Here is an 11,122-nt window from a genome sequence, read left to right on the forward strand (position 1 = left end):
CTCACCAGCATTATGACCAGGAATACAACTTTCCCGAATCGGGTCATTTGTTCGTACCCCAGAGATTTTGTTCCAGAGAGATATCAGGGATTGTAGCATACTCTGTTTCACGGAAACATGGCTCTCTCGGGATATACAATCTGTGTACGTACAGAGAGTTGGGTTCTCAGTTCATCGTGCAGACAGGAATAAATATATCTCTGGGAAGAAAAAGGGCAGGGGTTGTATGTTTCATGATTTACTACTCATGGTATGATTGTGGTTCATCCTTGGGAGCAATTTCCAAAATGCCTGAAGGTACCACGTTCAGATGTACAAACAATAGCACGCAGCATAAACACCTTGGGACCACACAGCCATCATTCCGCTGAGGAAGGAGACACGTTCTGTCTCCTAGAGATAAACGTACTTGTGTGAAAAGTGCAAATCAATCCCAGAACAACAGCAAAGGACGTTGTGAAGATGCTGGAGGAAACGGGTACAAAAGTATTTATATCCACAGTAAAACGAGTCCTATATCGACAAAAACTGAAAGGCCACTCAGAAAGGAAAAAGCCACTGCTCAAAAACCTTCATTAAAAAGCCAGACTACAGTTTGCAACTGTACATGGGGACAAAGATCATACTTTTTGGAGAAATGTCCTCTGATCTGATGAAACAAAAATAGAACTGTTTGGCCATAATGACCATCGTTATGTTTGGAGGAAAAAGGGGGAGGCTTGCAAGCCGAAGAACACCATCCCAACCGTGAAGCAGGGGGGTGGCAGCATTGTGGTGGGGGTGCTTTGCTGCAGGAGGGACTGGTGCACTTCACAAAATAGATGGCATCATTAGATGGGAAAATTATGTGGATATATTGAAGCAACATCTCAAGACATCAGTCAGGGAGTTAAGCTTGGTGGCAAATGGGTCTTCCAAATATACAATGACCCCAAGTATACTTCCAAAGTTGTGGAAAAATGGGTTAAGGACAACAAAGTCAAGGTATTGGAGTGGCCATGACAAAGCCCTGACCTCAATCCCATAGACAATTTGTGGGCAGAACTGAAAAAGCGTGTGAGAGCAAGGAGGTCTACAAACCTGACTAAGTTACACCAGCTCTGTCAGGAGGAATGGGCCAAAATTCACCCAACTTATTGTGGGAAGCTTGTGGAAGGTCACCCAAAACGTTTGACCAAAGTTAAACAATTTAAAGGCAATGCAACTAAATACTAATTGAGTGTATGTAAACGTCTGACCCACTGGGAATGTGATAAAATAAATAAAAGCTGAAATAAATCATTCTCTCTACTATTATTGACATTTCACATTCTTAAAATAAAGTGGTGATCCTAACTGACCTAAGACAGTGAATTTTTACTAGGATCAAATGTCAGGAATTGGGAAAAACTGAGTTTAAATATATTTGGCTAAGGTGTATGTAAACTTCCGACTTCAACTGTACATAACCCTGGATTGCTGATGCTATGTATTGGCCGCTGAGAGGCTTTGAAGCCACCGGTTGTCCATATTGGCACCTCCTAGTAGGAGCAGTCCTCCATAGGAATGAATGGAATTCTACAGTACTTCAATTAAAATGTTTCAAGGACAAAATTACGTTTTTGTTATAGTAGTGGGGACAGTAACATTAGTACTCTCAACAACAACAAAAATGCTAAAGGAAAATGTTTATATATTTTTATGTTTAGCTCACATAATAAAATATAAAAGTACACATTAAGGTGTCTGTAATTGAATAAATGTGTCAAAAACAAATGTAGACATGAATAAATGTATTTCTATAGCATCCCCTCCCCCCCCAAAAGAAGGCAATTGAGGAGTACCATGAAGGTTGTGCGGTGGCTTAAAATCAGTCATCCAGGGTTTATACACATCATTGGACACGACCCAAGCAGCATCCTAGATATTATGGCCGAACTGTGAACTCACGCGAGAACAGAGAGGAAACGCACACTAAATTACACAGACAGGACCCTGACAAGTTTTTTCATGTTAAACGGCCTGAGTAAACTCTTATTTATCCACCATATTTGACGTGTACAAATTTATCTGATGGGCCCAGCTACAATGTAACCTATCACGTTCAAGTAAAATCAACTATTTTAATTGGCTGATGCGCATTTTGAGACGGTGAAGAAGAAAACAAATTGGGTGGGGCCTACTTTTACCCCTTTTTCGTAATATCCAATTGGTAGTTAGTCTTGTCCTATGGCTGCAACTCCCCTAGGGACTTGGGGGAGCCAGCCGCACCAATGTATCGGAGGAAACACCGTCCAGCTGGTAACCGAAGTCAGCTTGCAAAGACAGAAAATAAATCCCGGCAAAACCCTCCCCTAACCCGGATGACGCTGGGTCAATTGTGCGCCAGCTCATGGCTCATGCCTTAGACCGCTACGCCACTTGTGAGGCCGGATAAACTGTGTCTAATGTTCGCAAGTATGGCCCCAGTTTGCTAGATGAGTGAAAAGTAAAGTGCCTGCTTCACAGACATAACAAATAGTATCAAGTTGGTATAGGAATGTAGATAATTTTATTTACTTATCAGTATTACAAAATGCATTCACATTTGCTTAGTGTTTTTAAATGCAGCAAAACGTCACTGCTGGAATTTCTCTTCATATGATGAAATATTCAGTATAGTGTTATAGTCATACCTTCCTTCATTTTTGAAAAATGTTACATTCAGCATACCTTCATTTTGATCACCTCAAAAATAGCATTTTGTCAATGAAAGTTATCAGTCCTTTTGTTTAAACTGTTAAGGTGAGGACATATCATAATAATGGCTGGAACAGAGAGAATGGAATGGCATCAATCACATGGAAACCATGTGTTTGATGTTTTGGATACCATTCCACTCATAGGTTTTGACATGTACTGTATGGGGCATTTCCCAATGTATGTCAGAGGCAATAGGCAAGTTTAATCACATACAAGCTTATAAACTCTTGTAATATTCATAATACTGTACATTCAGTACACTGGTGCAGATCCTTCTTATGCATACGAACACAGAATTATAAATGATTTAGTATTCTATGTATAGGAATACCATATAAATGTAGATTACTGACACTGCAGTAATCTGTGTGTCACAGGGGAGTTTGGGGTGGCTCAGAAACGTCCGTTGGTGAGGGTAAGAACAAACCGGGGAACCCGGAAGAATGAGGGTACAATCGAGGAGAGCCAGGAAAGATATGGGACCTGGGTCAGGAGGAATTTAAGGGAGGTGTAGTCAGTCACACTGCGGCCTGAAAAAAAAGAGGAAGTAATATGTAAAAGATTAAGACAGTGTGTTGTGAAGGCCTATGTACAGTTCTGCATGCAAATAGATATCTTTTGAGGGGGATATACACACTACAATAGCTAGGTTTCCATCCAATTGGCGACAGATTTTCATGTGAATATTGTAAAATATGCACATTTCCCCACTAGAGGTGTTGCCAACAAACTGACTTGTTGCAGATAAAAGGCTGTGCATGATGACAGAGAGCACATAAGTTCCAATGCACTGAATAAAAGACAAGTTAAATGGGTTTCCATTGCATTTAACTCTAACGATGGTTTTGCCACAAAAACTGTTGCAATAAATAGCAAACTTGCCCAATCTGGTTTTGGCACATGCTCTCTAGACCAGAGTTGGCTGATTAAGTGGACAGACATATGATGGCATATGGCTTAAGAGCAATATAATTGTATATGATAATTGTCAGCCAAGCACCGATCATCATGTCACCAGCATTCAAATAATAGCCTACCCTCGATATTTAGCCGATTGGAAATGTGCATGGTCACCGTTCACTTAACTAAAATGAGTGATGGGAGTGATATTTTACCGTCAACATCTTGTATTCCGTATCGCCTAGACAGGTCACAGGTCATCAACACTTTTCCTGACAGTGACATCAGGTTTTTATCTTCAAATCATAAAGAGAATGCAAAACACAAATGAAGCTTTGGAATGACAAATCTGCAAATCGAAACAGTAAAGGTGAAAGCCCAGATCTAAAACAATGTAATCTTCAAATGATAGTCAGTCTGTTTTGTTAAAGGGGCCGTGCTGTCAAAAAAAGTGATTTTCCTGTGTTTATGTGTTTACATATAGAGTTGAAGTCGGAAGTTTACATACACCATAGCCAAATACATTTAAACTCAGTTTTTCACAATTTCTGACATTTAATCCTAGTAACAATTCCCTGTCTTAGGTCAGTTAGGATTACCACTTTATTTTAAGAATGTGAAATGTCAGAATTATAGTAGAGAGAAGTATTTATTTCAGCTTTTATTTCTTCCATCACATTCCCAGTGGGTCAGAAGTTTACATATACTCAATTAGTATTTGGTAGCATTGCCTTTAAATTGTTTAACTTTGGTCAAACGTTTTGGGTAGCCTTCCACAAGCTTCCCACAATAAGTTTGGTGAATTTTGGCCCATTCCTCCTGACAGAGCTGGTGTAACTTAGTCAGGTTTGTAGACCTCCTTGCTCACACACACTTTTTCAGTTCTGCCCACAGATTTTCTATGGGATTGAGGTCAGGGCTTTGTGATGGTCACTACAATACCTTGACTTGACCCATTTCGCCACAACTTTGGAAGTATGCTTGGGGTCATTGTATATTTGGAAGACCCATTTGTGACCAAGCGTCAACTTCCTGACTGATGTCTTGAGAAGCACCACCACAACGCACCACCACCACAGCACCGGCGTTTCGGGTTATGTCAATATAGGACTCGTTTTACTGTGGATGTAGATACTTTTGTACCTGTTTCCTCCAGCATCTTCACAACGTCCTTTGCTGTTGTTCTGGGATTGATTTGCACTTTTCGCACCAAAGTACGTTAATCTCTAAGAGACAGAACGCATCTCCTTCCAGAGCGGTATGACGGTTGCGTGGCCCCATGGTGTTTATACTTACGTACTATTGTTTGTACAGATGAACTTGGTACTTTCAGGCGTTTGGAAATTGCTCTCAAGGATGAACCAGACTTGTGGAGGTCTACAATTTTTTTTCTGAGGTCTTTGCTGATTTCTTTTGATTTTCCAATGATGTCGAGCAAAGAGGCACTGAGTTGGAAGGTAGGCCTTGATATACATCCACAGGTACACCTCCAATTGACTCAAATGATGTCAATTAGCCTATCAGAAGCCATGACATCATTTTCTGGAATTTTCAAAGCTGTTTAAAGACACTAAGTTGACTGTGCATGTAAACTTCTGACCCACTGGAATTGTGATACAGTGAATTATAAGTGAAATAATCCGTCTGTAAACAATTGTTGGAAAAATGACTTGTGTCATGCACAGAGTAGATGTCCTAACCGACTTGCCAAAACTATAGTTCGTTAACAAGAAATTTGTGGAGCGGTTGAAAAACGAGTTTTAATTTAACCTAAGTGTATGTAAATTTCCGACTTCAACTGTATACATACTGTATGTATGTATGTATGTATGTACAGTGCCTTGCGAAAGTATTCGGCCCCCTTGAACTTTGCGACCTTTTGACACATTTCAGGCTTCAAACATAAAGATATAAAACTGTATTGTTTTGTGAAGAATCAACAACAATCATGAAGTGGAACGACATTTATTGGATATTTCAAACTTTAACAAATCAAAAACGTAAAAATTGGGCGTGCAAAATTATTCAGCCCCCATAAGTTAATACTTTGTAGCGCCACCTTTTGCTGCGATTACAGCTGTAAGTAGCTTGGGGTATGTCTCTATCAGTTTTGCACATCGAGAGACTGACATTTTTTCCCATTCCTCCTTGCAAAACAGCTCAAGCTCAGTGAGGTTGGATGGAGAGCATTTGTGAACAGCAGTTTTCAGTTCTTTCCACAGATTCTCGATTGGATTCAGGTCTGGACTTTGACTTGGCCATTCTAACACCTGGATATGTTTATTTTTGAACCATTCCATTGTAGATTTTGCTTTATGTTTTGGATCATTGTCTTGTTGGAAGACATCTCCATCCCAGTCTCAGGTCTTTTGCAGACTCCATCAGGTTTTCTTCCAGAATGGTCCTGTATTTGGCTCCATCCATCTTCCCATCAATTTTAACCATCTTCCCTGTCCCTGCTGAAGAAAAGCAGGCCCAAACCATGATGCTGCCACCACCATGTTTGACAGTGGGGATGGTGTGTTCAGGGTGATGAGCTGTGTTGCTTTTACGCCAAACATAATGTTTTGCATTGTTGCCAAAAAGTTCAATTTTGGTTTCATCTGACCAGAGCACCTTCTTCCACATGTTTGGTGTGTCTCCCAGGTGGCTTCTGGCAAACTTTAAACAACACTTTTTATGGATATCTTTAAGAAATGGCTTTCTTCTTGCCACTCTTCCATAAAGGCCAGATTTGTGCAATATACGACTGATTGTTGTCCTATGGACAGAGTCTCCCACCTCAGCTGTAGATCTCTGCAGTTCATCCAGAGTGATGGGCCTCTTGGCTGCATCTCTGATCAGTCTTCTCCTTGTATGAGCTGAAAGTTTAGAGGGACGGCCAGGTCTTGGTAGATTTGCAGTGGTCTGATACTCCTTCCATTTCAATATTATCGCTTGCACAGTGCTCCTTGGGATGTTTAAAGCTTGGGAAATCTTTTTGTATCCAAATCCGGCTTTAAACTTCTTCACAACAGTATCTCGGACCTGCCTGGTGTGTTCCTTGTTCTTCATGATGCTCTCTGCGCTTTTAACGGACCTCTGAGACTATCACAGTGCAGGTGCATTTATACGGAGACTTGATTACACACAGGTGGATTGTATTTATCATCATTAGTCATTTAGGTCAACATTGGATCATTCAGAGATCCTCACTGAACTTCTGGAGAGAGTTTGCTGCACTGCAAGTAAAGGGGCTGAATAATTTTGCACGCCCAATTTTTCAGTTTTTGATTTGTTAAAAAAGTTTGAAATATCCAATAAATGTCGTTCCACTTCATGATTATGTCCCACTTGTTGTTGATTCTTCACAAAACAATACAGTTTTATATCTTTATGTTTGAAGCATGAAATGAGGCAAAAGGTTGCAAAGTTCAAGGGGGCCGAATACTTTCGCAAGGCACTGTATGTATGTATGTATGTATGAATGTATGTATCCACACTATGAGTTTGCAATAATACTGTCAAATTGTGAAAATTATGGTTTTGTGTAGCTCAGTTGGTTGTGGGTTCAATGCCCATGGGGGACCAGTATCAAAACGTATGCACTCACTACTGTAAGTCGCTGTGGATAAGCATGACTGCTGAAATGTTTACACTTTTAGTGTAAGAGCTGTATGAAAAAAAAAGACCGCCTGAAGTTTCAGCTTGTTTGGCTGAGTGGGGTTTTTGGACGTCACGGTATAAGTTAATAGACCAATAACAAAGAGAGTTTGCCATCCTCCCTGGCAATAAAATCAATTTCTCAGGTTACACAACCCTCCCATTAGGCTCATCCAATTAGACCCCTCTCTCAGGCCACTCCCAGACAGTCATAGCTAAATTATTGCTTGAGAAATGGTATTTTGCTTAGAAGCTACTTTTGTTTACCCCCCCCATTTTAATATAAATGTGGCTTTATTATCAACTGTGGAAATGTAATGCTGCGTGGTCATGTACATGCTGTAGCATAATGTACCTTTCGCCAGCTCAACAATGCACTTCCCACTCAGCTCTGTGGTTTCTCCATTGGCAAAGAAGGCTCTGAACTGAGAGAAACAGGGAGTTATGTCATTTGCACAAACTCAATACAGTAAGAGAGAATAAGAACTAGTAAAGCCTATGAAAATGTATAATTTGGAAAATAATCTGGTGCACAAGCCGCACAGCCTTATTTTCAGGTTACTGAATTTGGAGAAAACTGCATCAGTCTCTCAAACCACCCATACAGAATGGCAATACTCTAATCAAGGCATAAAATGAACACCTGCCACCAGCCAAATGCAGGTAGATTTAAGTATTGGCAGGTAAGAATATCTATTTCACTAGCCATGTTGGCGGTTGGTCAATGTGGACCAAAAAGTACATTTTAGGCCCTGTCTAATGGTTTATCATATACCTTAGGATCAACGTCCGGTGTAGCATCCTTCTCAATGACGAGTTGAGACACCAACTCTGTCTGAACTGCTCCCGGCCACAGGCTGACAGAGGCTACTCCCCTGCTTCTCAGCTCAACTGCTGTGTCCGCAGCTAGCCTGTCACACTGGAGAGGATATGGATTAGAGTATCAGAGCTGAGATCAAATAAAGCATCAAAATGCACAGCAACACATGAACTTGAACTTAAAGAGGGAGTGATGTGTTCCAAGATCTGCGTTACTTTGGATGACCACAGTTATTTACACTAAACATAGGACATGTCATTGAGGCGAGCAGATAATTAACAATTAGGAGCACAGAGATGGCAGAACTCACCGCAGCCTTACCAACCCCATATGACACGTTGAAGAGATACCTCAACCCTCCCATGGAAGAGATGACCACAATCAAGCCCCTGCCCTGTGCCACCATCATCCGTGAAGCATACACTGAGCAGAAATAGTGTCCCCTGACGGATAATAAAAGGGAAAGTGTCAAAACGTACAGATAAGTAGACAACAGTGCTTTGGTTATCTGCTACTGACTTGTGAGTATAAGGTGGAGTTGACTGTCAGGAGCTGAAAGTTGTCTGCCCATCAGAACATACGAGACTGAAACACGGCAATTAGGGTGCAGTTCAAAGCAAGACCTTACTAAACAAATGAGAGAGTACCTAAGGCCACTGTTGTTCATGGAATCCCATACGGTTGGATCGGTTTCCCAGAACTTCTTCCCCATGTTAGTGAAAATGGCCTGAAATAACATTACAAATCATCATCATCATCATTAGTCATAAAAACTTTTTACACTTTTTTTGTGTGAAGTGATTGAAATTCCCTCTCCATTCGCTGATGTCACGTCAATCAACCGGTGTCGTTTTTTCAAACCCTGTCAATAACTTATTGCCATGTAGTCTATTGACAGTTTTCCCTGCAACGATGTCACTGACCTGTACACCAGCATAGGCGTTGTTCACTAGGATGTCCAGTCTGCCATTCTGCTCACGTTGGATTTGATCAAATAGATATTTGAGGTCTTCATCACTTGAAGAATCACATACAACTGGCACACAGTTCCCACCCCTCTCCGTCACCTGCCATTGAGATTGGAGAAGGAAAGTGGTTAATTAGTCTTCGACCAAACAACATAGTGGTCACTATGTCTTCTAATTGTCTCTCTGACCCCCCCCCCCCCCAACAACAGTATTCAGAGGAAATATCTTTCAGCCTTGTTTGTCACCTTCCTCACGGGACCTCCATTAAGCTTTCATGTTTTTAGGGACATTTAGTACACATGAAAGTATGAATGTTCACCTGAGCAGCAGTTTCCTTCAGGGTCTTCTCCTGGCGGCCAGTGATGTAGACGGTAGCTCCTGCCTCTGACAGCTGCAGGGCAATGCCTCTTCCAATGCCACGAGAGGCACCTGTCACCAAACACACCCAGCCTGAGAGGGCCATTAGCTGATGAGGGGGGAAAAAGGGAAGGGAATTAAAATGGATGGTGAATTTAAGTTGTGATGTTTGAAACTTTTGCAAACAGCATACATTCATCTTGCCTGGGCCTACACTGTAGGAAAATACGGTTAAAAAAAATATGGGGATATAGCGCCACCTTTTGACAAGTATAGTGGGTAACGACGTCATTCTGGACCTCAGTATGATAACGTATTATGGACCTCAGTTTGATACCGTGTTTGGTTACACTTAATGTTACATTATGACAAGAGCATAATTTGGTAAACCAGCGATTGAGCGAGAAAGACCAAAACACGCTTAACATATCGCCTTAATTAACTAAGGTTTGGTCGGTTAACGTTACCAAACAAGAAAAATAACACTCTTTTACTGCCCTCTATATAACAAAAAAAAAACGTAGCAGCATTTTTCAATCACGTCCTAAAATAATCCTGTACTATTGTTGTTTTACCTCTTATCAGTTTCAAACCGTTGGCGTAAACAGTTGCTTGAGATTCCTCTTGTATCGCCAGTCGATAATATGGTGGAGTGTTTGAGTATGTACATGGCCAAGTATACGCACTGATAGGGAAATCAGCCCATGTAACCGTGCCTCAACTACCGTAATGTTCATAATATGAGCACATAGATTCAATTGTACTGTACAATAAAAGTGCGTCCAACCCAACCTTAAGAGAAGAGAAATGGTAGACCTAAGTTACACAAAAACATAAATATAATCATAAACGGCAAAGATCGTCCTTATGTTTTGGAGAAATTTGATCTTTGTGGGGAACTCAAATTACCTGTGAAACTACATCAATATTTCTATCTTAGGCTAACTTTGTGTTATATGTCCACACCACACACCCAGGGGTAGTGGGGAAATGTCATAAACATAAATATTGGCACCCTGTTCTGAGAAGAAATTATACCTGTCCTCATGGTCTGCCTGTTGGAATGTAAAATGCATTTTTTTTATGTTGGTTGTCTCATCTGCACTTTGCACAACAGTGGTAGGCCTGATCAGCTCCACTTCACATCGACAGGGCTGTAGTGGAGTGGGTCAAGAGTTTCAAGTTCCTTGATGTCCACATCACCAACAAACTATCATGGTCCAAACACACTAAGACAGTCGTTAAGAGGGCACAACAACCCCTTTTCCCCCTCAGGAGACTGAAAAGATTTGGCATGGGTCCCCCGATCCTCAAAAAGTTCTACAGCTGCACCATCGAGAGCATCCTGACCGGTTGCATCACCGCCTGGTATGGCAACTGCTCGGCATCCGACCGTAAGGCGCTACAGATGATAGTGCGTACAGTCCAGTACATCACTGGGTCTTCCCGCCATCCAGGACCTAGGCGGACTAGGCGGTGTCAGATGAAGGCCCAAAAAATTGTCAAAGACTCCAGGCACCAAAGTCATTGACTGTTCTCTCAGCTACCGCGCGGTAAGCGGGCCCGGAGCACCAAGTCTAGTTCGAAAAGACCTTAACAGCTTCTACCCCCAAGCCATAAGACTGCTGAACAATTAATCAAATGTCCACCCAGACTACTTACATCGTTTTTAACTCCTGCTACTCATGGTTTATTATCAATGCGTGGTCACTTT

The 11,122-nt window shown here is 41.4% G+C and overlaps 1 protein-coding gene across 1 annotated transcript; it reads right to left on the reverse strand.

The window, feature by feature from the left end:
- Positions 1-2,507: 2,507 nt before the first annotated feature.
- Positions 2,508-10,150, reverse strand: dhrs1 (dehydrogenase/reductase 1). The gene is made up of 9 exons (XM_021589020.3): positions 9,984-10,150; positions 9,371-9,517; positions 9,007-9,150; positions 8,731-8,810; positions 8,394-8,526; positions 8,039-8,182; positions 7,619-7,688; positions 3,837-3,917; positions 2,508-3,251 (listed from the first exon to the last, which is right to left on the reverse strand). Exons 2-9 carry the CDS (start codon positions 9,512-9,514, stop codon positions 3,115-3,117), a joined length of 933 nt encoding a protein of 310 aa, XP_021444695.1. The 5' UTR covers positions 9,515-9,517; positions 9,984-10,150; the 3' UTR covers positions 2,508-3,114.
- Between the last annotated feature and the right edge of the window lie 972 nt (positions 10,151-11,122).

Source organism: Oncorhynchus mykiss, chromosome 28 (genome assembly GCF_057628025.1).
Source record: "Oncorhynchus mykiss isolate SJ-2025 chromosome 28, ASM5762802v1, whole genome shotgun sequence".
In the NCBI taxonomy this organism is placed as follows: Eukaryota; Metazoa; Chordata; class Actinopteri; order Salmoniformes; family Salmonidae; genus Oncorhynchus; species Oncorhynchus mykiss.

What these genes read in the sequence shown, in the direction of transcription:
- dhrs1 (XM_021589020.3), bottom strand. Translation starts at nt 9,514, where the DNA reads ATGGCCCTCTCAGGCTGGGTGTGTTTGGTGACAGGTGCCTCTCGTGGC. An exon ending in ATGGGGTTGGTAAGGCTGCG is followed by an intron (nt 8,183 to 8,393) that starts GTGAGTTCTGCC and finishes TATCCTCTCCAG; the next exon opens with TGTGACAGGCTAGCTGCGGA. An exon ending in CACCGGACGTTGATCCTAAG is followed by an intron (nt 7,689 to 8,038) that starts GTATATGATAAA and finishes TGTTTCTCTCAG; the next exon opens with TTCAGAGCCTTCTTTGCCAA.